Here is a 26,170-nt window from a genome sequence, read left to right on the forward strand (position 1 = left end):
AGTACAAATTGATCAGCCTCTATGACTTGAAACCAACCTTATTAATCATAAAACCAGAAACTAATTTTTTTCTAATAGCAGGAACATGAAGAACATCCTTCAGAATAACCACACGGCCCGAAGTAAACTTTAAGTGGACGTCACCCATGCCCATCACACTCACAATGTGTGAATCACCAAGCAGCACCTTGTTATCCTCGGACGAGGTATAAGTTTTGAACAAGGTTTTGTCGTGACTCACGTGCCTCGATGCACCACTATCTAACCACCACCCATCATTATTTTCAAGCATGTGGATTTCGGTGACCATCGCCACTAATGGCTCTTCAACAGCTTGAGTTACATTTGCCTGTGGAGCACCGATTTTTCGATGATTACAGTCTTTTGCCTTGTGACCCGGTTTTCCACAGACAAAGCAACCATTAAGTGCATAACCATTATTTCTCGGTGGTGGCCGATTATAAGATGGAGCATGGTAACCTTTGTTTGGGCCATAGTGTGAATTATGACTAGGATACTTGTTAGATGTAAATTTATTATTTCCATTTGACTTCATAAATCTGCCTTTAGGTTTAAGGTGAGCATAATTCTTTTTAGGTCCATTATTTGCAGAAACTAAATGTACCTTTTCATGATAACTTCCTTTGTCTTGTTTCCTTGCTTCTTCCTCGATTCGCAGCCGTGCCATGAGATTGACCGATTCAACTTGCTTTGTTTGTGTAAGAGCGTCTTTTGGAATTCCTTCCACGATTCCGGTAGCTTGTCGATTATGGCGGCGACTTGCATTTGTTCGTCGATCTTGATGCCCTCCGTTTCGATGTCGTGGACAATCATTTGGAGATCATGGATTTGATCGAGCACCGGTTTCTCTTCCACCATGCGAAAGTTGAAATATCGGCTACATGCGTACTTCTTAGTGCCAGCTTCTTCAGAGTCGTACTTGTCTTCCAAGGCTGCCCAAATTTTTCTTGCGGATGAGTAGGAGTTGGAGTAGAAATCATACAACTCGTCGGAAAGACAGTTGAGTATATAATTTCTACAATCTTCTTCGTCGTTGGCCCATTTTTTGAGCAATGTGTCGTGATCCCGCTTTTGTTGTTCGTCAAACGCAGCAGCGTCTATGTGATTGGGATTGTCATCGGTAATGATCCACACCACCTTCATGAGTTTCAAATAGAACAACACCTTCTTAGCCCATCGTCGAAAGAACTGCCCATTGAAGCGGAATGGTCGGTTGAGCTCGTTTGTTTCGGTAGGGGCAGCAGAAGTTGCAATAGCAGCAGGCCTCTCCATTGGGAATGAGAGAAATTCGTCTTAAACTGTTGGAAATCTGCTGCAAAAAATTGAATAATAGTTCGTCGAATAGGCAAGGTGAGGCGCGGACTTTAAGACGAATTTCACGATCCCTTCTCGAAGAGGTGCAGAAAGGTCTCAATCGTGTCGGCTATGGGATACAACAGCCCATCCTATTTCGTTGCTGTAGCTTCAAAGAAACTGCACTTTCGAGCGAAGCAGAAGCTTGCACCCGACACTTACAAGAACTCGAAATTTGGAATAATTTTTAGAAATAAATTGTGGAGGAAAAATGTTGGTTGAACTGTATGTCAAATCTGAAATACAATGGCTCCTTTTATAGGTGCCAATTCATAGTGCTGGTAATTATTAAGGTTAATGACCACACTTAAAATTGCTATAATGATAATTTATTTAGAATTTGAATAGCTGATATGTAACTTCAAAAAACGCATGACAGTGCATAAATAATATTTAATATTTGGTCAAAATATGAATTAAAGGAGAATTTGAAAATCAAAACTACAACTGTCAAACATATAATTTTATAGCACGTGTGTATATGATGAAACGCATATAATAATAAGAGTGGTGCACAATTTATAAACTCATATCTCCTCATCCACACTTGTCTCGAGAATTTTATAAAATATTCCAACATGATCCTTACCCTGAGCTTCGACTTTATGAGTTTCAGCAAGATCATAAATGGTGCAGATGAAAGTTTGCTCATATGTAATCGAAAACACTCTTGCATTAGTTAAATAAATATTTTTTTTAACATTTCACCATATTTTGTACCATGTTCTTTGATATATAAATATTATTGTTTTTTGGTTTTTAAGATATCGTTGGTCATGTTATTGAAAAAAACCAATGAAGGACGTATCGATAAATGGAAGGAAAAACAATCTAATGGAGGTGGTTCTTCATGATTTAGAGTATGTATTTTCTTTTTTGGTTTAATAGTTTTGTAATTTTGTATCCATGTATATTAACTAACATCATATTGGACAAAAATATTTTGTACATTTTTAGAGGCAACTCTCTTAAATGTGCACTTTGGAACAATTATGTTGATGATTTCGAAAGTTTTCTAGCCAAACATGATGCACAGTCTCCCGTTATTGTTATTTTACAACTGTTTGTCAAATTAAGAGCTTCAAAGGTAAATTATTATTTTTAAAATTTATTAATTACTACAATATATATCCACTTTCCACATAATATTTTCATTATTATTCTTTATTACTTATTAGTCAAAGGTGTTATTTTTATGTCCTGAACGATTTTATATATCCCGACTTTTGAAAGGAGATATGACATTCACCCAGTTGATAAGCATATCAAGTAAAGATTCTAAGTCTACGTTTGCTATCATTCTACAAACCGAGCGAATGACTATACAAGAATAGGTTGATGCAATATATGTATGTTATGCACTATCATCAATTACATGTGTTATTATTTTCGAACAACAAATTAATTGTATATCGATACTGCAGGAATGTGATGTATTGTTGCTTGCAAAGGTCACCAGAATAGATTCCGATAAGAATTGGTGGTACGTATCATGCAGAAAATGTTGCAAAACGGTTCAACCAGCTGGAGTGAAGTACTCCTGCGACAAATGTGATAAATATATTGTTGTTGTTCCAAGGTATTTTTCACATACGTTTGACTCAATACAAAAAAAATAATTAATAATTCATAATTTTACAAATACACACACACATACACACACACACACATATAATATATATATATATATATATATATATATATATATATATATATATATATATATATATATATATATATATATATATATATATATATATATATATATATATATATATTTATTTTGTACAGATTTCGCATTGAGGTTACGGTTATAGACAGTACTGGTCGGTTAATTTGGTCATTTTTTATCGAATCATTAGCCGATTTATTGGGAAATGCGCGTCAGATGTAATTGGAGATTCAAAAGCGGTAATAATTTTTGACAAATCTGTTTGCTCAAATTATTCAAAATTATTTCATATATATTATTAACACAATGTATCACATGTACTTTTTATGTAGGAAGACTGTGCTAATAAATTTCCTATTGATTTTTACACAATACTTAACAAGGAATTTTAAAATTCTTTTTAAAGTTCAAATTGGTGCAATGAACATACAAAATAATTGGCCCCTCTATACTATTAAGTCGATGCACAATGAAGAAGAACTTATTCGCCAATTTAAGGCTATGTACTGCATCAAGGTGTATACCAAAAAAATTACATATTCCGTACGTTTTTTTTTTTTTTTTTTTTTTTTTTTTTTTTTTTTTTTTTTTGCGATTAGCACATCTATATTTATTTATTTATATTGCAGGAATCCGACGAAGATCACGAATCCATTGGAAATTATGTTCAACATCAAGATGACAGTTCTAATGTACTACATGTATATTATCTAACTAATTAAACACATGTTCAAATATATTTGATGAATCTATAAATTATAAATACTATTAACATATAATTTTCGTGTAAATATTTTGTAGGAATTGAGTACAAGTATTGATGACAATACTCCTATCATTTATTTGGTGGAGAAACGAGTTGACGAGGGTGCTATATCTAATTTATCTGACGATGATACAACTCTGATGTCCTCTACTACAGCGTTGAAGAAGATCAAGATTGAGAAGCTTTCGAAGTGATTGTCGTAGAATTTGATTTTTTTTTTAATCTTTGCATATTTTAATGTTATGTTTTGTTTGAACACTTTCGCTATCAGTTTTAGACATTTAGTACTTAGTTTAGTTATGTTTTCGAATTTTATAACTTTTAGTCGCTACTTTAGTTGTAGTGTTTGAAATTACGTTCCATGTACTTTTATCATGTCAAGTAGTTTTAATTCCATGTTTTTATCATTAGTTTGTTCAGTTTACTCATGTATTTACTATATATGTCAAATTTAATTTCCATTAGGATTTATATTCTTCACCAACGGACCAAAATATTAAGAAACTCAGGATTTATTCGATTTAACACTGGTCGCCCATCTAACAAATATTAAAAGCTTGTCTGTTAATTTTGAATTTAACTCTATTCACAAAATTAAATGTCATGAACAGGTAATGAAACCTCATGACATGTTGAAAAATAACATAATTTCAAATTTTATTTAACTGTTGAAACTATTATTATTAATTATTAATTTATTTTAGAATTGATTTTTTTTTAAATTACTATAACTAACTTTACATTTAAATGTCGAGATTACCATTCATATTTAAATTAATCCAATTAATTTAGTATTTTTTTGTTTGTTTTTTACGAAATTACATTTAATTTTTATTTTTTTGTTTTTAATTTGCAATTTATTTCTAGAGATTTCTAATTTAAATTAATCCAATATGTGGACGACTCCCATATATTATTTTAAAACCCTATGATTTCTGATCACACATATTTGTATTTACTTTTCCAAAAATATAATTCTATTACTTACTGTTATTAGTGTTGCGCACAATATTACAATCTTAATATCCCACCATTGTACTCACGGGATTGATCGCAATGGTTGAACTTCCATATATGTTTCTTCTTGACCATTTTGTCTTTTTTTTTTTGGTTTTTTTCATTCGAGTTTTACTGCCCACTGACATGTTTTCATATGTATTTATCTTCACATCATTTTACAGCTTGAAAATTTCTTAATATCTACGCTTTCGTGTTTCGATGAAGAGAACTCCATGCTCCTTGGTGTCCTTTGCGTTATTGCATTTCGTCATTCCGTTGTATCTCTACATGAACCGATTATTCCTTTGTCTCTCTGACAATCTAAATGGTACTCCATGTTTTTTAGAAATCTCCTTTGGTGAAGATGAGACAACCGTACACAACAACAAGTCATCTATTTCCCAACACACGCCAATTGAAAACATTGACTTAGGATACTTAGCTGATTTCGAGTATGGATTTGACAGTGAAACAAATGATAACCCACCTCTACTATGTATGGAATGCCATAAAGTAGGTCGGTCTCCAGCATAAATTGGTTATGTGCATTCTATGCCATGAAACAACTGTGCACTCATACTGCTTACCCGATTACAACCCCTGTGATGTTGACTATGAGTTTACTTATGTATGGATATGTAAAAAAATTTCAATATAGTTATCAATTCTGTTTTAAACTATTTTTCTATTTGAATGCAATTGATTATAGTTTATGCAGTATTGATAACATTTTTTGCATTCTATATTTATGGATCTTATATGATATTTGGTCCTTATGTTAATATATGTATATGATAGTTTGGTTAAATGTTAAATAAATCATTGATCCTATAAAATAAAATTTTCTAATTAAAATATTTGGTTAAATATTATTTTTTCTTAAGAAAAAATGGAGAAAGGAAAATGAGTACAAAATAAATAATAAACAATTAATATAGTTACATTTTTTTTCATTAACAGACGCTATATCAACGAAATTGAATATATATAATTTCCAACATAATAGGCAATTTTTGTGTTTGCAATTACGCCGAATTTATATTTGCACATAAAATTATATGCATTTTATATGTGTTAAATAAAAAATACATTAAAAAGAGACTAAGAAAAAATGAAGAAAATGTGAACTAAGAATATGCACATGCCCATGATTTCCCACGTCAAAATAAACCTCCACCCCACTATATTACAAAATTTTATCATGCTTTCAAAAATATAGTTACATTAGTTACATGCCCCCGAAAAAAAACAAAAACTTTTAAACAAAAAAAATAAAAATTCTTTAAGCTGAACACTCTCATGAACATCATGGCAACAACATTTACCATTACACCAACGGTTGTTCCACAATTAATGAACGTGGGAATAACTTTTCCCTTCTACCCATACGTTCTTATGTGTTAATTAAGATTAATCTCAAAATTCTGCACCATTTTTCATTTCCTCATACTAACAAAATTTCTGATGTCACCCTATTTCTTAACATGTTGTCTTCTTTTATGTGCTAATTAACTTCAGTTGTTTGTCATCCTTTTTTCACCCTTCATCTTTACTAACTGATGAAGATGGCTATCCACTCTACCGAAGAAGAGATAATGGAAATGTGGTCAAAAAAGGCAAAAATGTTGTGAATAATAGATTTGTTGTGCCTTACAATCCATATCTCTTAAAAAGGTACAATGCCCATATTAATGTCGAGTGGTGCAACCAATCCAGGTCAATTAAGTATCTTTTCAAGTATGTCAACAAAGGTAATGATCGCATTACTGCTAGTTTTTATGAAACCGGATCAGACAAGACTGGGTCAGAAGATTTTGATGAAATCAAGTCGTACTTTGATTGTAGATACTTATCACCGTGTGAAGCAGTGTGGAGACTATTTTCCTTTGATATTCATTTCAGGGAACCGTCTGTTGAACGTTTTCCTATTCACCTGCCTGATGAACAGATTGTAGTTTTTTGGTGATGATAACCCTATTGAATCAGTTATGGAAAGGCCACATGTACACCAATCCAAGTTTCTCGCATGGATGCACGCAAACAGTATATATAGTGAGGAGAGTTCATTATATACCTCCAGGGAGTGGCGAGGTATATTATTTAAGAATCTTGCTCAATACGGCTAAAATGGCCTTCTTCTTATATTGAGTTAAGAACCGTCGATAATGTAGTTTACCCTACATTTAGAGATACTTGCTTTGCAATTGGTATGTTAGATGATGACAGAGAGTACATAGACAGTATTGAAGAAGCAAGCAGTTGGGGATCTGGCACGTACCTGCGACATATGTTCTCAATATTATTGTTGTCGAGTCAGATGCACGACCAGGAATTGTCTGGGAAAAAACGTGGCGTTACTTAAGCGATGATATTTACGTAGGCAAAAAAGGTTACATCGGCGTGAAGGTAATATTTCATTTATTGCTAATATATTATATGTTTATACAGTATTTTTTTTCTTGAAATGTATTTAATTGCAAAACGCCGATTTATATATAACACATTTGCAGCTTGATGAAGATGACTTGCGGAAATAGAAACTATTTTACGAAGTAGTAATAGAAGCCTCTCAGATTTTCCCACAATGCCTTTCCCAACTATGTCTCTTATAACCCAAGTTCAAAACACACTTATCTATGATGAAATGAATTACGACAAAAGTGAATTAGCTACCGAACATGCTAGATTGTTCTCAAGTCTTAATGACGAACAAAAGATGATACATGATAATATTATGCTTTGTATAAATGAGAAACGTGGAGGTTTGTTTTTCCTTTACGGTTACGGGGGTACTGGTAAGACATTTATTTGGAGAACACCTTTGGCAGCATTAAGATCAAAGGGTGAAATAGTGTTGTCAGTAGCTTCAAGAGGGATAGCAACTTTGTTGATTCCAGGTGGAAGAACTGCACACTCTAGGTTTGCAATTTCTTTCAACATTGATGATGAATCAACTTGCAACATTAAGTGTGACACTCCTTTGGCTGATCAAATAATCAAGGCGAAGTTGATCATTTGGGATGAAGCGCCAATGACTCACACGTATTGCTTTGAGACCGTGGATAAGAGTTTCAGGGATATATTAAAGCACTCTGTTCATGATAGTAAGAACAAGCCATTTGGTGGGAAAATAGTTGTTTTTGTGGGTGATTTTAGACAAATCCTACCTTTCATTCCAAAAGGAACAAGACAAGAAATTGTGTCTGCAAGCATAAAATCTTCATATTTGTGGTATGACTGTAAAGTATTAAAATTGACGAAAAATATGCGGCTTTGTTCGAACAATTTTGATTGCACTGATGTGAAGAAATTTTCAGATTCGATGTTGAGTATAGGTGATGGTGTTGCTGGTGAAGCTAATGATGGGGTGACAAAAATTGAGATTCCTGAAGAACGACTCATACAATCATCAGGTGATCATATAGCTTCTATTGCGGAATCTACGTATCCAAACCTCATGGCCAATGTCAAAGATTCTAGTTATTTACAGGAGAGAGCTATATTGGCGCCTACAAATAAAATTGTTGACATGGTAAACATCTATATGCTATCTTTGATTCCGGGTGATGAAATGACGTATCTTAGTTTTGATAGTCCATGTTACTGCCAATGAGAGTTCCTTCGTACATAATGACATATATACACCAGAATTTATGAATACCATTACATCTTCAGGTCTTCCAAACCATGAGTTAAAGTTGAAAATTGGTGTCCCTGTTATGTTGTTGAGGAATATTGGCCAGACAAGTGGTTTGTGTAATGGTACAAGATTGTTAATTACTCGATTAGGAAATCGAGTTCTAGAAGCAGAAATTATATCAGGTTCAAATATTGGAGATAAAGCCTTCATACCAAGATTGTCGTTAACCCCATTAGACAAGAGGATTCCATCAACGTCCACAATTCCCTATTGCTCTTACATTTGCTATGACAATAAATAAAAGTCAAGGGCAGTCACTGAAATGTGTTGGTCTATATCTTTCAAAGCCCATTTTCTCTCATGGACAACTGTATGTTGTTGTTTCAAGGGTTACCGCTCGAAATAGTTTGAAAATACTTATAGTTGACAAAGAAGGAAATACTTCCAACAGTACAATAAATGTTTGTTTATAAAGAAGTATTCCAAAATATCAGGTAACTAAGTATATTATTCACATTAATTATTATGCACAATTAACATTTGCATCATTAACACATTTTAAAATTATTGTACATCATGTGAAGGTGGATTCAACGCTTTGAAGATGTTGTTGTTATGTTATACTTTGCTATGCATTAAGAACGACAATCTTTTCACCCAAAGTTGTTTTATTTATGTTCTTGCAAGTATATTTGTATTTACAACAATTTATGTTTGTATATTGTTTGTTGTTACTTTATTTTTTATTATAACATTCTCTTGCGTATGCCCGTTTTGCATGTCAATTATTTAAACTAATTTTTTTATTTAATTTTGGAAACAATCCACCGTGCAACGCACGGGTCAAGGTACTAGTATTAATAAGAAGAAGAGTGTGGGTGTGATGATTGAAATTTGAAAGTAAAATGGTGTGACACCCCTCTCTCGATTACTTTTATTATATGTAATCTCAGCGGAAGACTTTTTAAAAATGATTATTATGGATATAAATTTATGTAATTTTTTTTCTTTTTAAATAAGTGGGAGAGAGGTCAAACTATACTAAACCCTAATCAAACAATTAACACAACTACATGCTACATGCAAGACTAGAAAATAACTAGGCATGATGGACTTAATGCATGTTCGGACAGATTCAGTGCAGAAACTTTAAAAATTAATTCCTATTAAAATACTCATGCAAATGGCCCCAATATAATACCATACCATCTAAGATGGGTCTAAATCACTCAGTTAAAATTGTTTTGAAAGATTTTTGGCCATTTGGGTGAAATAAATAAAATGGCACAGTCACTCAGTTTAAAATCCAGAACATGGAAGGGAGTTTTGAAAATTTGTAATAAATTCCTCACTGGCCCAAAAACTACCACATTTTACCCCAAGGCAGAAAAATAAGTTTAAAACATTTTCCAAGTGGAAAAAATGCATTTGAGTGAGTAAAACTCCAGTTATACCAGAAAACAGTCGAATGCCTCTGTTTCAGTACAATAGTGATAAGTAAATCATAACTAATTAAATACTTACCCAAATCATACAAAAGGCCTATCAAAATTATGAGGACGGAGAGATGCAGAGACTCGTAAAATTTCATGATTTTATGAGCAGAGGACCTATATGAGAATAATTTCCAAACATCGAGACAAAACACGAAGAGGTTACTAGCCGAAAAGTGTGCATGCACATAGATAGTAAAATTCGCTTTCGTTTACAAAATACTACGGATTACCGATTAAATATCCAAAATAGGGTAATCCTAATTACTATTACACATATAGTCTTTTAATAGTTTTCACCGATTAGGAGGAAGCGAACGGTAGAAAATACATAAAACCGTATCAAAAGTTTTTACAAGCATATTATACAAATAAAACCACATAACTAAGTTAAGAGCCAACAAAATCCACAACCCCTCCATACGATCTCCTTCCGATTCTCGAGCTCGATTCCCAACTTCACTCCTCGGGCTCCAAATCGGGTATACCTACAAACATACAACACCTATATGAGCCTTTGAGGACTCAATGAGAATCTTGAAGTATTATCGAATACACATAACACATAGAGCATACATATATATATATATATATATATATATATATATATATATATATATATATATATATATATATATATATATATATATATATATATATATATATATATATATACATGGACATGCAACATAAATTAAAGCAATCATATACTTCCCTTTTTCGTCGGCGTTCTTCATCACATAATTGTCACACGCATAGAGTGAGATAAATTTCCACTTTCATAACCCTATGATCCCAAGACCATAGAGTGAGAATATCCCACATTTATAACCCTATGCCATGACCCGTATTGAAGATTATAGGATGAGAATCTCCCACCTTTATAACCCTACGATCCCAAGACCATAGAGTGAGATTTCCCATCTATATCCTCAACACCATAATGCAACATGCATGACATGAAAAATCGTCGGGAATCCCTTCGGAAGAATCAATCTAAGTTCCCGGTAAATAACCTCATATATTTCGAATCCGTCTATCTACGTGGAATCAAACCACCCCTAGGCCCTACGGTACCGACTCGGCGTACTCGGGATATTTACCGTAACCTCGAAAGACTTTCCATCATATTTTTACTTTTTTAAAATTCATGACACTAATACACCCACACATGCACCCTTCTACTTACCCTTCTCTCCTCCTCACACCCAATGATCCACATAAGCAAGCAAGAGCACATAGAAAATTACATATAAAATTTCATAAAACCATTTAGCCATAAAAACATAAAAGTAACCGAAATTTTAACATGCAAAGACAATTTATATTCAAGAATTCTCAAAATCTAACATTTTTTACAAGAATAAAATTCAAGACTTCCATCTTTACATTTATTCAAGTAAATACACTAGATCTACACATGCAAGAGTATTTTAAATCAAGTTAGCACAAATTCTCAGTTCTTTCATCATTTTTCATAGAAACACTAGATCTTAACATGCAAGGCTTTAGATCAATCATCAATCACTAGATCTTAACATGCAAGACCTTAAATCAACAATCAATCACCAAATCTTAACATGCAAGGCCTTAAAACAACAATCAACACAAGATCAACACATGCAAGATATCAAATAAACCAAATAAGCAACTTTAAGCAACTTTACCTCAAAAATTTGAAAGTTTCGTAGTTAAGCCAAAAATCAATTTATTTTCCCAAATCAACAATCAAACACTAGATTAACACATGCAAGGCACTGATTAAGCCAAATAAGCAATTTAAGAATTTTTCCCCAAAAAATCCGGAAGTTTCATGGCTAGGCCAAAAATTCATTTTCTTTCCACTAATCAACAATCAAATACTAGATTAACACATGCAAGGCACTAATTAAGCCAAATAAGCAATTTAAGCATTTTTCCCCAAATTTTCGAAAAAACTTAAAACTTCAAGAACAAAGTTATATTTTCAAAACACTAACATGCATTCATAATCTAAGCCATATAATCACATAATAGGTAATAATAAACAATTAAATCACATAAAAACCGAAAGTACTAGTGGTGTTGCATGTTTGAGCAAGAATTCAAGAATTCTCACCTCCACTCTTTAGGGGAAGGATTTGTTAGCTCTTTTATCTCTAATACAAGAAGAGATTAAGAGTTAGATTATATATTAAGAAAAGAAGAAAAAGAACAAGAAGAACTTGGATGAAGAACAACTTGGCTCTTTTCGCAAAAAAAGAAGAAAGAAGAGGAAGAAGGAAGCTTACTTAGCCTTGGCCGAAAATTCTTCTTCTATTGAAATAGAAGGATACTTTGAACTTATAGATAGTGATTAGAGGTGGAGAGTGTATTTTGATCTTGTGCATTTGATGTTTAGAGTTTTTGGAGAGTTCAAAGCCAATGGAGAAGAAAGGGAAATACATCTTTTTGTGGGGGGTGATTTCGCAATTTTTGAAAATTGAAGTGGTAGTGGTTCTTGGGTGGTTCAAGCTTGAGAAAATGGTGGCTATGGTGGTGGTGTTATGGCTGCCGAAAAATGAAGGGGAGATGAAGAAGAAAGACCTTTGGTCTACTAAAAGTGGTGTGTGATAGTTGAAAAGCAAGCCTAGTCTAGAGAGTAGAGATGTTAGCTTTAGGTATTTCTTTCTATGCTCAAAGTATAACCACTCTAATGCATGTCTTTTCTTAATTAATATGCAAATTTTTAAATCATGTGTGTGTGTGTGTGTGTGTGTGTGTGTGTGTGTGTGTGTGTGTGTGTGTGTGTGTGTGTGTGTGTGTGTGTGTGTGTGTGATGTCCAAAAATTCAACAAAAACGAGGTGAGGATTTTCTAATTTTCTACACTAATTAAAAATCCTCAAATGCATGAGAAATTTATTTTTCTAAAATTTTGTGAATGCATAAATATGATAAAATGCTCACTTAATTTCATATGCAAGAATAAAATTCTAGTTTATGAAAAATAATTTATTTTGACATAATATCTCAAAAGACTTCCTAAGCACATAATTCACGTAATCACATAATTCACATAATCATATATTTCACATAATCACATAATTCACATAATCACATAATTCACATAATCACATAATTCACGTATATACTAACCATGCAAGAATTATTATAAATTCTAATTTCATAAATATGCACATAAATGTGGTAAAATAAGATAATAATATTTTACCGAAAATGCGGGGTGTTACAAGTGGTGGTCTGAACTACCGGTCCATGAGTGACAGTTAATTTATGAGGACGAGTGGGTTTGATTAATTTTTTAGATCAGAGAGAGAGTGGAATTATCTGGTGGTTCGCCACTCCATGAAACTGCTCCACTACATGTCTCTTCTTCAATTTTTTTCTCCATTTTTGGTAATCTTTTGCCTCCCTTTTTTTTCTATCATATACTACACATTCATCTGGTCAATTATTGAATTATTGTAAAACCAAAAACTATTTAGAAATTATTCACAAATTGTTATTAATTATTATTACGTTTTTATTAATTTTTTAATATGTATTTAAAATAATTAATAAATTATATTATATTATTCTGTACAAAAGCATAAAATAATAGATGTATGCAATAATATAATTTATATAATAAAAAATATAAATTTTTATTTAATATTATGCTGAAATATATTTTAATTCTAAATTATATTATGTATTTAAAGCTACTGTTTAATATAGCTAAACTAACAATTAATTCACCTGTTGGATAAACGGTAGGTTCAAATTGCTAATGTAATGTTAAATAAAAATATGTACATTTATGCATTTTGATATTTCTATTTAATTTTTTCAATGTTTCATTTCAAGTTCGTACAATCATTTGTAAAGAATACAAGATAATGGAAGCTTTAATATGTAGGTTATAATTGATTGTACTAAAAACTGATTCCATAAGGTGAGGTAGAATGCTTAGCTCGAAGCTAAAGCCAAAAGGAAAGTAAGAATGCTTAGTTACAAGTTAATGTCAAAAGGAAAGTTAGAATGCTTAGCACAAGATAATTTCATAAGAAGAGGAATAATGCTTAGCTCGAAGGTAATGCCAGAAGGAAAGTAGGAATGCTTAGCACAAGCTAATTCCTTAAGAAGAGGAATTATGATTAGCCCGGTGTTAATGACAAAAGGAAAGTTGCAATGCTTAGCACAAGTTAATTCCATAAGGAGAGAAATAATGCTTAGCTCGAAGCTAATGCCTAAAGGAAAGTAAGAATGCTTAGCTCGAAGCTAATGCCAAAAGGAAAGTAAGAATGCTTAGGACAAGAAATTTCCATAAGGAAATGAATAAGGCTCAGCTCAAAGTTAATGTCAAAAGGAAAGCAATAATGCTTTAAAAAAAAATTAAAAAGGAGTAAATTACACCCACTCCACTGAGGTATGCTTAAATAATTTTAAGGTCCCTATGGTATCGATAATTACACTCACCCCCTGAAACGTAGTTAGAAACTCTAACGGGATAATGCTTTTGATATATTATTGAGATAGGGTTCTAATGGACTATTACTTTTAGCTAGGGCTGGAGATAACATATAGTTATGGGGAGTTATGGGGTGACATGGCTCCCCCAATATTTCTTAAATCACCCATAACTCTTTGTTGTCTTCACCTCTTCCTGAAATAAATAGTCCGTTAGAACTCTACCGTAATAACGTATCCAATGCATTATCTCATTAGAGTTTATAACTACGTTTCAAAGGGGTGAAAATAATTATCGATACCACAGAGACCTTAAAGAATTGAAGCATACCTCAGGGGTGTGGATGTAATTTACCTTAAAAAAAATTAAAAATAAAATAAAAACAAAATATAAAAATAAATAAATAAATAAAAACCTAATCCCATAAGAAGAGGAATAATGCTTAGCTCGAAGCTAATGCTAAAACTCAAGTAAGAATGCATAGCACAAGCTAATTAAATAAGGAGAGGAAGAATGCTTAGCTCAAAACTAATGCAAAAAGGAAGTAAGAATGCTTAGGACAAGCTAAATCCAAGAGGAGAGAGAGATTGCTTTGCTCGAAGGTAATGGCAAAAGGAAAGTGAGAATGCTTAGCACAAGCTAAGTCATAAGGAGAGGAACAATGCTTAGCTGAAAACTTATGCAAAAAGGAAAATAATAATGCTTAGCTCGAAGCTAGTGCTAGAAGGAAAGTAAGAATGCTTAGCAAAAGCCAATTCCATATGAAGAGGTAGAATGCTTGTTGGTTGAAATACCTACATGCAAGTGCACATATCGTACAAGTAATAAAGTGTATTTTTAAGTCCATGTATCGATCCCACGAGGATTATCCCAACTATGTTCAAGCTCCCAAAAGCAAGTATAAATGCTTAGCACTAGGTAATTCCAAAAGGAGATGAAGAATGCTTAGCTAGAACCTAATGCCAAAAGGAATGTAACAATGCTTCGCACAATCGTATTCCACAAGGAGAGGAACTATGCTTATGTCAAAGCTAATATCAATAGGAAAGTAATAATTCTTAGCTCGATACTAATGCCAAAAGGAAAGTAAGAATGCAAAGCTCGAAGCTAATGCCAAACGGAAAGTAAGAATGCTTAGTACAAGATAATTCCAAAACAGAAAAAATAATAAAAAAAATTAAAAAAATTAAAAAAAAATTAATTATAAAATAAAAATAAAATGTAAATAGAAATAAATAAATAAAAAGCTAATTCCATGAGAAGAGGAATAATTCTCAGCTCAAAGTTAATGTCAAAACTAAAGTAAGAATGCTTACCACAAGCTAATTCCATAAGGAGAGGAAGAATTCTTAGCTCGAAGCTAATGCCAAAAGGAAAGTAATGATGCTTAGCTCAAATCTAATGCCAAAACGAAAGTAATTATACTTAGCGCGAAGCTAATGTCAAAGAGAACGTAAGAATGCTCAGGACAAGTTAATCCTATAAAAAAAAAAAAAAATTAAAAGTAAATTATAAAATAAATAAATAAATAGATAAATAAGAAAATAAATAAATTAATTAGTTAATAAAAAGCTAATTCCATAAGAAGATAAAGAATCCATAGCTCGAAGCTAAAGCCTAAACTAAAGTAAGAATGCATAGCACAAGCTAATTCCATAAGGAGAGGAAGAATGCTTAGCTCGAAGATAATTCCAAAATAAAAGTAAGAATGAATACCCAAGCTAGTTGCATAAGGAGAGGGATAATGCTGATCTCAAAGCTAATGCAAAAAGGAAATTCATAATTATTAGCTAGAAGCAAATGCCAAAAGCAGAGTAAGAATGCTTAGCACAAGCTAATACCAAATTGCTTTAGCTTAAAGCTAATGCCTAAAGGAAAGAAAGAATACTTATCACAAGCTAACTGCATAAGGTGTGGAACTATGCTTAGATCAAAGCTAATGCCAAAAGGAAAGAAATAATGCTTAGCTCGAACGTAATGCCAAAAGGAAAGTAAGAATGCTAACTCAAATCTAATGTCAAACGTAAAGTAAGAATGCTTAGTACAAACTAATTCCATAAGAAAAACAATTAAAAATAAAATTTAAAAAAATTTAAAACAAATTTAAAAAAAAAATAGAAAAAAAATATATAAAGAAAGAAATAAATAAAAGCCTGATTCCATAAGAAGAGAAATAATTCTTAGCTCGAAGCTAATGCCAACACTAAAGTTAGAATGCTTAGCACAAGCTGATTCCATAACAAGAGGAATAATGCTTAGCTCCAAGCTAAAGCCAAAACTAAAGTAATAATGCTTATCACAAGTTAATTCCATAAGGAGAGGAACTATGCTTAGCTAAAAGCAAATGCCAATAGGAAAGTAATAATGCTTAACTGGAAGCTAATGCCAAAATGAAAGTAAGAGTGCTTAACCCATGAAATTTCCATAAGGAGAGGAATAATGCTTAGCTCAAAGCTAATTCCAAAAGAAAAGTAAGAATGTTTAGCACAAGCTAATTGCATATGGAAAGGAACAATGCTAAGCTCAAAGCTAATGCCAAAAGGAAAGTAATAATGCTTGCTCGGAACTAATGCCAAAAGAAAAGTAAGAATGCTCGGCAAAAAATAATTCCATAAGGAGATGAAGAATGCTTAGCTCGAAGCTAATGCCAAATGAAATGTAGGAATGCTTTTCTGCAAGCTAGTGTTAAAATGAAAGTAAGAATGCTTTGCACAAGCTTATTCCGTAAGGAGAGGAATAACGCTTTGCTCGGAGCTAATGCCCAATAGGAAAGTATGAATGCATAGCACAAGCTAACTACATAAGGACCAGAATAATACTTAGCATTAAGCCAATGACAAAAGGAAAGTTATAATGATTAGCTCGAAGCTAATGCCAAACGTAAAGGAAGAATGCTTAGCACAACCTAATTCCATAAGAGAAGGAATAATTCTTAGCTCTAAGCTAATGCCAAAAGGAAAGTAAGAATGCTTCGCTCAAAGCGAATGCCAAAAGAAAAGTAAGAATGATTAGCACAAGAAATTTCAATAAGGAGAGGAATAATGTTTAGCTTGAATCTAATGCACACAGGAAAGTTAAAATGCTTAACACATGCTAATTCGTTGAGGAGAGGAACAATGCTTAGCTCAAAGCTAAGGCCAAAAGGAAACTAATAATGCTTTGATAAAAGCTAATACCAAAAGGAAAGAAAGAATTCTTAACAAAAGCTAATACCATAAGGAGAGGAAGAATGCTTAGCTTGAAGCTAATGCTACAAGGAAAGTAAGAATGCTGAGCACAAGCTAATTCAATAAGGAGAGGAACAATGCTTAGCTCAAAGCTACTTCCAAAAGGATATTAATAATGCTTAGCTAAAATCTAATTCCAAAAGGAAAGTAAGAAGGCTCTGCAGAAGCTTATTCAATAAGGAGATGAATTATGCTTAGCTCGAAGCTAATGCTCAAAAGGAAAGTAAGAATGCGTAGCACAAGCTAATTACATAAGGAGCTGAATAATACTTAGCATTAAGCCAATACCAAAAGGAAAGTCAGAAAACTGAGCACAAGCTAATTCCATAAGGAGAGGAACAATGCTTAGCTCGAGGCTTATGCCAAAAGGTAAGTAAGAGTGTGATACGAACCCCGTAGAACTTGTTACGAGACCCTAATACCTTACGCGGAAGCAAGATCGAAAACATCCAAAAAAACAGATTCAAAGGGTGGAACCGCGACCCGTTGCCTATAAAGAGGCAAGAACTTTGGTATGTGAAGACGCCACAATCGATTGTGAAAGATCGATTGGTAAGTCGGGGTGAACAAACGGAATCCACCCATATGTTCGAAGAGTTCTTAAAGAACCAAAGAGAATATTCTCAATTAAATCATCAAAATTCGTCCTATCAAATAAGCCAAATTGGCAACCTATTTATAAGGTCTAAAAAGAGTCTTTTTTCACAAGGAAAAGGACTCCTACCTAAACTATAATAAGGAAATAAATAAATAAGCAAATCCTAACCATAAAAGACTCTAAAATAATAAAAACATAATAAATCCTAAATTAAAACGTGCATAAATAAATTAAATAACTTGATCTTCAAGTCGACTTCTCGATCACCCTTCTTAACTCGCGACATTGGGTTGTGCACGTGCATGCAATTAAAGCTCAATTTCAACACTGTTCCACTTCGAATATCTCTTCGCTCAAAACATGAAAGTTGTAGATCTTTCAGTTAGCTTTCCGAATCATTTTGAATTGGATTAAATGGACTTCATATGCGAGAGTTACAACTCGAATGGTAAACTCTGCCAGAATAGGCGAGAATGTCGGATGCATGGAATTCGACTTGTCCAACGAATTCTTCTCTTTCTTTTCTTCCAATTCCAAACCACGGACTCTTCAAAGGCCTGATTCAAGCCCTTATTCTTTAATCCCAACACGAACGGCTCCATTAATCTCACTCGCTTTCTCTTCTTCCAATTCTTTTTCTTGGAGCTTGTGCGGATCGTATCATTCTCCCCCTCTTTAAAAGGATTCGTCTTCGAATCCGGACTAATATCACAAGGAGTGTAAACAAGATCGATCTCTCTGTTTGGTATCGAACTTACACATCTCTGCACCACATCACCAAACACACTATCTAGCAGCCATTGAAGTGGATATGACCGTGAGTATTTTGTAGCTTGAAGTCCCAATGCGTTCAACCTCTGTATAGAGAATGATTGAAGCATCTCTCTAGGCACCGCCATCTCATCAACATTCACACTGAGAGTCTGCACTTTGGTCAGCTCGGCAATAACCTCGATCCATGGTTGGATCATATCAGAGTGCTTAGCACAAGCTAATTCATAAGGAGAGGAATAATGATTACCTCAAAGCTAATGCCAAAGAGAATGTAAGAAGGGTTAGCACAAGCTAATTTCATAAGAAGAGTAATAATGCTTAGGACAAAGTAAATGCTAAAAGGAAAGTAATAATGCTTAGCTCGAAGCAAATGCCAAAAGGAAATTACTAATTCCAAAATGAAAGTAAGAATCCTTAGCACATGTTAATTCCATAAGGAGATGAAGAATGCTTGGCTCGAAACTAATGCCAAATTGAAAGTAAGAATGCATACCACAAGCTATTTCCATAAGGAGATGAACTATGCTTAGCTCAAAGAAAATGATGATAGGAAAGTAATAATGCTTAGATCGAAGGTAATGCCAAAAGGAAAGCAAGAATGCTAAGCTCGTACCTAATGCCAAACAGAAAGTAAGAATGCTTAGCACAAGCTAATTCCATAAGAAAACATTGTTTTTTAAAAAAGTAAATAATTTAAAAATTATAAAAATAAAATTAAGATATACGTAAAAATAAAGAAATAAATAAATAAGTAAAAATTTAATTCCATAAGAATAGGAATAATGCTTAGCTCGAAGCTAATGCCAAAAGGAAAGTAAGAATTCTTAGCACAAGCTAATTCCATAAGAAGAGGAATAATGATTAGCTCAAAGCTAATGCCAAAGAGAAAGTAAGAATGCTTAGGACAAGCTAATTTCGTAAGAAGAGGAATAATGCTTAGGTCAAAGCAAATGCCAAGAGGAACGTATTAATGCGTAGCTCGAAGCAAATGCCAAACGAAAAGAAAGAATGCTTAGCTCAAACCTAATCTCAAAATGAAAGTAGGAATGCTTACCACATGTTAATTCCATAAGGAGATGAATAATGCTTAGCTAATGCTCAAATGAAAGTAGGAATGCTTAGAAGAAGCTAATTACATAAGGAGAGGAACTATGCTTAGCCCAAAGTTAATGCTAGTAGGAAAAAAATAATGCTTAGCTCGAAGTTAATGCCAGGAGGAAAGTAAGAATTTTAAATTCGTATCTAATACCAAACATAAAGTAATAATGCTTAGCACAAGCTAATTCCATAAAAAAAAAATTAAACAAAAACTAATTTAAAAAAAAAATAGAAAATAGTATTAAAATAAAATATAAAAAGAAACAAAGAAATAAATATGTAAATAAAAAGTTAATTCCACAAGAAGAGGAATAATGCTTAGCTAGACGCTAATGCCGAAACGAAAGTAAGAATGCTTAGCATAAGCTAATTCCATAAGGAGAGGAAGAATGCGTAGCTCGAAGCTAATGCCAAACGGAAAGAAAGAATGCTTGTCACAAGCTAATTCCACGAGGAGAGGGATAATTCTTAGCTCAAAGCTAATGCCAAAAAGAAAGTAAGAATTCTTAGCACAAGCTAATTTCATACGGACATGAACAATGCTTAGCTCAAATCTAATGCCAAAAGGAAAGTGATAATGCATAGATCGAATCTAATGCAAAAAAAGGAAAGTAACAATGCTTAGCTCAATGCTCATGCGAAAAGGAAGTAAGAATGCTTAGCACATGCTAAATCCATAAGGTGAGGAACTATTCTTATCTCAAAGTTAATGCCAATAGTAAAGTAATAATACTTAGCTCCAAGCTAATACCAAAAGATAAATAATAATGCTAAGCTCGAAGCTAATGCCAAACGAAACGTAAGAATGCTTAGCACAAGCTAATCTCATATGAAAAAGAATAAATAAAATTTAAAAAAAATTAAAATTAAAAATAAAAATAAAATAAAAAGATAAATGAATAAATAAAAAGCTAATTCCATAAGTAGAGGAAGAATGCTTAGCTCGATCGAACCTAATGCCAAAAGGAAAAGAAACAATGATTAGCACAACCTAATTGCATAAGGAGAGGAACAATGCTTAGCTCGAAGCTAATGACCCAAGGAAAGTAATAATATTTAGCTTGAAGCTAAAGCCAAAAGGAAAGTAAGAATGCTAAGCTCTATTGGGAAACGAAAAAGTAAACAATGCTTAGCAAAGCTAATCCCATAAGTGAAAAGAATAAAAATAAAGTAAAAGTAAAATAAAATATAAAAATAACTAAATAAATACATAAAAAGCTAATTCGATAAGAAGATGAATAATGCTTAGCTCGAAGGCAATGCCAAAATAAAAGTAAGAATGCTTAGCACAAACTAATTCCATAAGGAGAGAAACAATGCTTAGCTCGAGGCTAATGCTAATAGAAAGTAACAATGCTTAGCACAAGCTAATTCCATAAGAAGAGGAATCTTGCTTAGCTCAAAGAATATGTCAAAAGGAAAGTAATAATACTTAGCTCGAAGCTAATGCCAAAATGAAAGTAAGAATGCTTAGCACAAGCTAATTCCAAAAGGAACTGAACTATGCTTAGCTCAAAGCTAATGCCAATAAGAAAGTAATAATGCTTAGCTCGAAGTTAATGCCAAAAAGAAAGTAAGAATGCAAAGCTCGGACCTAATGCCATACGGAAAGTAAGAATGCTTAGCACAAGTTAATTCTGTAAGAAAAAATAAATAAATAAAAAATTGAAAAAATATTAAATATAAAATGTAAAAAGAAATAAATAAGTAAATTAATAAATAAAAGGGTAAATAGCACTTTACCCCCTTGTGGTTTCAACTTGTTGCACTTTACCCCCCTGTCATATCAATAGAGGCCTTTTACCTCCCTGTGGTTTGCACAATGTAGCGCCCGTCAGTATATCCGTTAAATGTTAACGGAGAGTGCATCTCACTCGCTCGAAAATGACTTGGTTGTGTTTTTCTTACCATAAATTAATATTTTTACACATTTCAACCACTTTCCATTCAATATTTACCATTTCTTCTTCAATAAATACCCCCACCATCTTTTCCAAATTAAACCCTAATTCTCATTTTTTTTTGCTGCAGAACAACACCCCCCACCCCCCCTTTTTTTTGTGATGTCTTCTTCTTCAAACAACTATGAAACTGTCGATCTACGATACCACGGGAAGATATGTTCTAGTGGAAGAAAAGTTGTCATAAAAATTGTTGAAACTGAGAAGCCATCAAAGGGTCGATTATATTTTGGGTGCTCCGATTCAAATTGTGGCTTTCAAGGATGGTGCACTCCCTACTCAATCAATTGCATATCAACTGGAACAACATCAGCTAGAGCTGGAGAGGGAATTGAGCAAATGGTTGTAGGCATAAAGACTAGGGTTCAAGTTCTTGAAGCTAAACAAGAAATGGTGAAGCAAATGGTGGTTGGATGTCTTTTTCTGTATTTAATTTCAGTTGCAATTCTTGTTTGTAAGTTTTGAAATCAAAAGCTATTACTAATGACTACTAATGTCTCTGTTTCCATAAACTGCATATATCAATTGCCAAATAATTTGCAAAATTAACAAAATATAATCTGCAAAATATAATCTGCAAAATTAACATTCACCAACAAAAAAACATTTTCCAGCTGTTTCAACAAACCAACACATTGTTTTGCATAAGTGGCCAAAATAAATAACCAAACAAACAACTTGTTCATTGTTCAACAGACAACAAAAGATCCACTGAGCCAACTAACAAAAAAATGATCAGTTTAGATTAACTAATAAAAACATGGCTCTCAATGGAAAACATAAAAATCATAAAATTACTTCAACTCAGTTTGGAATCAAGGCATCCAAACTGGTTTTTTCTTCCCTTTCACTTGCCTTTTTCCCTGCTTTTTACTACCAACTGGAGCTGTTTTTGATCTCTGGAACAATGCTCCATTAGGCCCATGCAGTAATGTTGGTTGAGAAGAGGTAGTTTGGGAAAATAAATTCTAAACCAAAAAACATAAAAGGTGGTTAAATATTTGCAAATCAGGTCTAATTGAAATATGAAATAAATGTGAAATGCAAACTAACCTCAAAAGTGGACTGTGATAAAGGTGGTTGGGAGGAGAGACTTGAATGCAGTGCTGCAGGTACTTGAATTGCAGGACTTTGTGCAAATGAATTCTGCAGAAACAATAAATCTAGTTAGATATATAAATTTTAAAATATTTAATGATAAATATTGAGACAAAAAAAATACTCAATGATAAAATATTGAAACAAAACAAATACCTCAAAGGGAACAGGTTGAGAAATGCCTTCACTGTTTGCAGGTACTTCAGTAGGAACTGATGCCCTCTTAACTCTGGGAGGTTGGGGATTTTTTGCCTACAATAAATGAATAGATAAAAAATTAGTATTATCCAAATAATATGAAAATGAAAAGTACATATTAAGTAAATAAATTAACTTCAACAACTTAGAATTAGGATGCATTGTTCCCTTGCATCCTCTTTTATTATGTCCAGTTTGGAGGCACTTGGCACATGTCACTGCCAATTTCTTTCTTGAAACCTTAGAAGGATTTATGTTGCCTTGTTCATCAGCTGTTTTGTTTCTTTTCTTTTTTTGTCTTCCTGGTTGTTTCTTAATAATTGGAGGCAGAAGTTGTGGCAATCCAGTCATGACATAATCATGTTCTCCTGGTACTGGACATATTTGAAAGTTATAGCTGGCCAAATAAGCTTCCCTTGTATAGCATGAATGCACATAGTCCTCTGGTTGATGCTTGTTCATATATATTGCACTGATTGCATGCTTACATGGCAGTCCACTCACATCCCACATCCTACAGGTGCAACTTCTTTCTTCAAGATTAACTGAGCATTGTCTAACATGAGGCCCCTCATGGCACTCTACTTCATATAGCATCCCCCCAGACCAAGTAGGAAAGCAATTAGCACTGGCTTCTTTGATTTTCTCCAATTTCTTGAAGATATTAGGACCAAGCTTTCCCACATGCTTCAGCATACCATTTCTTTTTACTTGAAACCTTATCATTAGAGCTTTTCTAATCCATTCCAGCATAGAAATGATGTGCATATCTCTGGCATCTATGATGTAGTTATTCCAGCTTTCATTCATATTGTTCACAAGTATATCACACTTAGCTCTTGGACTGAAATGTGACCTGGCCCAGTTTTGAGGAATAGCATTCATTAACCACTTAAATGCACAAGGACCTTCCTCTTGATTCTCAGCAACAGTTGGTGGATCAGCCTTTTTTATCTCATTCATGTAGTACTGCCATTCATTCTTGTTTGCAGTAGATGCTGCTTTCCAGAATAGATCCTTCAATTCTTTGCCTTTATACTTCATTTTGAAATTGGCATACATGTGTCTGATGCAGTATCTGTGCTCCACACTTGGCATGAGTTCATTTATGGTGTCAACTAGACCTTTTTGTCTGTCAGAAATAAACACCCACCCTCTTTGTTGAACACTTCCCATATCATTGAGTAATTGGAGCAGAAACCATGACCAAGTCTGTTTGCACTCAGATTCTACAACAGCAATTGCAAGTGGGAAGAGATTGTCATTCCCATCTCTGCAAACAGCACTCAAAAGCTGACCACCCACTGATCCTTTGAGGAAACATCCATCTAACCCCACTATAGGTCTACATGCTGCTAAATACCCACTTTTTTGTGCAGCCAACCTAGCATACAGCCTTAAGAACCTAGGTTGAGTTCCTCTGTTATTTGCTTCTGCAGTTTGAATCTTGAAACAACTCCCTGGATTGTGGTGTGGCACTGTTGCACAGTAGTCTCTCAGCAGTGCATATTCCTTCTCTATGTCTCCCTCCACAAGCTTCTTTACTTTATGCTTGGCTCTATAGACTTGCCACATACTGATATCAACATTAAGGTCTTTCCTTACCTTTCTCTTCATGGACTTTACTTTTATTTCATGGTTGTCTCTCAAATCATCAAGATATTCTTCAGCTAAGAATCTGGAATTTACATGTCCATTTTCATGTACTCTCCCACACTTGTGCTCTGATATGAATGACTTGATCTGAAATGTTGATGTATTGCCAATAGGTGGTGCATGAATCCTCCAGCCACAGTCTTGCTTGCACTTGGCAGTTATTTTCTTGTTCTCATTCTTTATGTAGGTGATAGCATGACCTCTGAGTACATTCCATCTGACCATAGCTTTTCTAAAAAGTTGTGGTGTGGAGAACTTCAACCCTACAGACAAAACATGATTCTTCATGCCAGTAGCCTCATTGAATTCCTCATACTGTTCACCTTCAGCATCACTATTCAAGATGTCTTCAGCTTCCATAGGATCTCCACAATCAGACCACCATACTTGCACATCAGGACCTTTACTTGCCTCTTTTCCAATAGTTTCAGTCATAAAAATATCATCATGTGGGACCTCCAGGCCTTCTTCAAACCAGCTAGGATGACTACTGACTTCAGATGGTGGTCTATCTTCATCTTCTTCATAATCTTCATCATCACTATCATCATCTTCTTCTTCTTGTTGATTTTCTTCTTGTTGTTCTTCTTGATGGTTTGTTTCTTGTTCATTAGCTTCTGGAAACATCTCTGCAAACACTTCATTAATAGCTTTATCAATATCTTCATCTTCTGTATCAATATTTCTCCCATCTTTTTCTTCAACATTTTATGCATACATGCAAATGACATCTAGGCCTTCATAAGCTGTAACCATCTGAATTACATCCTCATCCCCCTTCAATTTTTTCAAACCTCTATCTAAAGTTTCACCAGCCACTCTATAGTAGATCAAACATCCCTCATTGATTCCCAATTGAGAGTGATACAACTGCTCAAAGTACATATAAGACAGTGTGGCTCTATCTTCAATTTCTAAAAACTCCACCATTCCTCCAACATACTTGATCATAGGTTTCCACATAAAATTTCCTCCATAATGGAATTCTATAGTCACAGGGTTCCTATAATAAGAAAAAATTACATAATGCATAAGACTCAGTACATAATTAGAGCTGAAAGAATATAAAAAAAAGTTCCAGATAATGGCTAATTACGTACTGCAAGTGGATTAAATTGGTCCAAAATTGGTAAATTACATAATGCATAATATTGAGTACATAATTAGAGCTGAAAGAATATAAAAA

At 33.4% G+C, this 26,170-nt stretch overlaps 1 protein-coding gene, 1 long non-coding RNA gene and 1 pseudogene across 2 annotated transcripts; 1 reads left to right on the forward strand and 2 right to left on the reverse strand.

Annotated features, from left to right (window-relative positions):
• Positions 1–7,335: 7,335 nt before the first annotated feature.
• On the forward strand, positions 7,336–9,090 carry LOC105976304 (uncharacterized; annotated as a pseudogene).
• Positions 9,091–22,716: 13,626 nt separating this feature from the next.
• LOC148771719 (uncharacterized) lies at positions 22,717–23,374 on the reverse strand. The gene is made up of 3 exons (XR_016030516.1): positions 23,287–23,374; positions 23,086–23,178; positions 22,717–23,000 (listed from the first exon to the last, which is right to left on the reverse strand). It is a non-coding gene; the product is annotated as an uncharacterized LOC148771719 (long non-coding RNA).
• A 301-nt stretch (positions 23,375–23,675) lies between these two features.
• LOC148771720 (uncharacterized) lies at positions 23,676–25,935 on the reverse strand. Its single transcript, XM_088815193.1, has 3 exons — positions 25,703–25,935; positions 23,833–25,492; positions 23,676–23,702 (listed from the first exon to the last, which is right to left on the reverse strand). Exons 1-3 carry the CDS (start codon positions 25,933–25,935, stop codon positions 23,676–23,678), a joined length of 1,920 nt encoding a protein of 639 aa, XP_088671319.1.
• Between the last annotated feature and the right edge of the window lie 235 nt (positions 25,936–26,170).

The sequence above is a fragment of the Erythranthe guttata genome, chromosome 3, assembly GCF_056151865.1.
Source record: "Erythranthe guttata isolate IM_541 chromosome 3, IM_541, whole genome shotgun sequence".
NCBI classification, from domain to species: Eukaryota; Viridiplantae; Streptophyta; class Magnoliopsida; order Lamiales; family Phrymaceae; genus Erythranthe; species Erythranthe guttata.

Excerpts from the sequence above, each read along its gene's own strand:
- LOC148771720 (XM_088815193.1), bottom strand. The coding sequence starts at position 25,935 with ATGATCAAGTATGTTGGAGGAATGGTGGAGTTTTTAGAAATTGAAGAT. Across the intron at positions 25,493-25,702 it reads GGCCTAGATGTCATTTGCAT|ACCACCATCTGAAGTCAGTA; the intron begins GTATGCATAAAA and ends AGATGAAGATAG. Across the intron at positions 23,703-23,832 it reads GCACCTGTAGGATGTGGGAT|TACCAGGAGAACATGATTAT; the intron begins GTGAGTGGACTG and ends AAATATGTCCAG.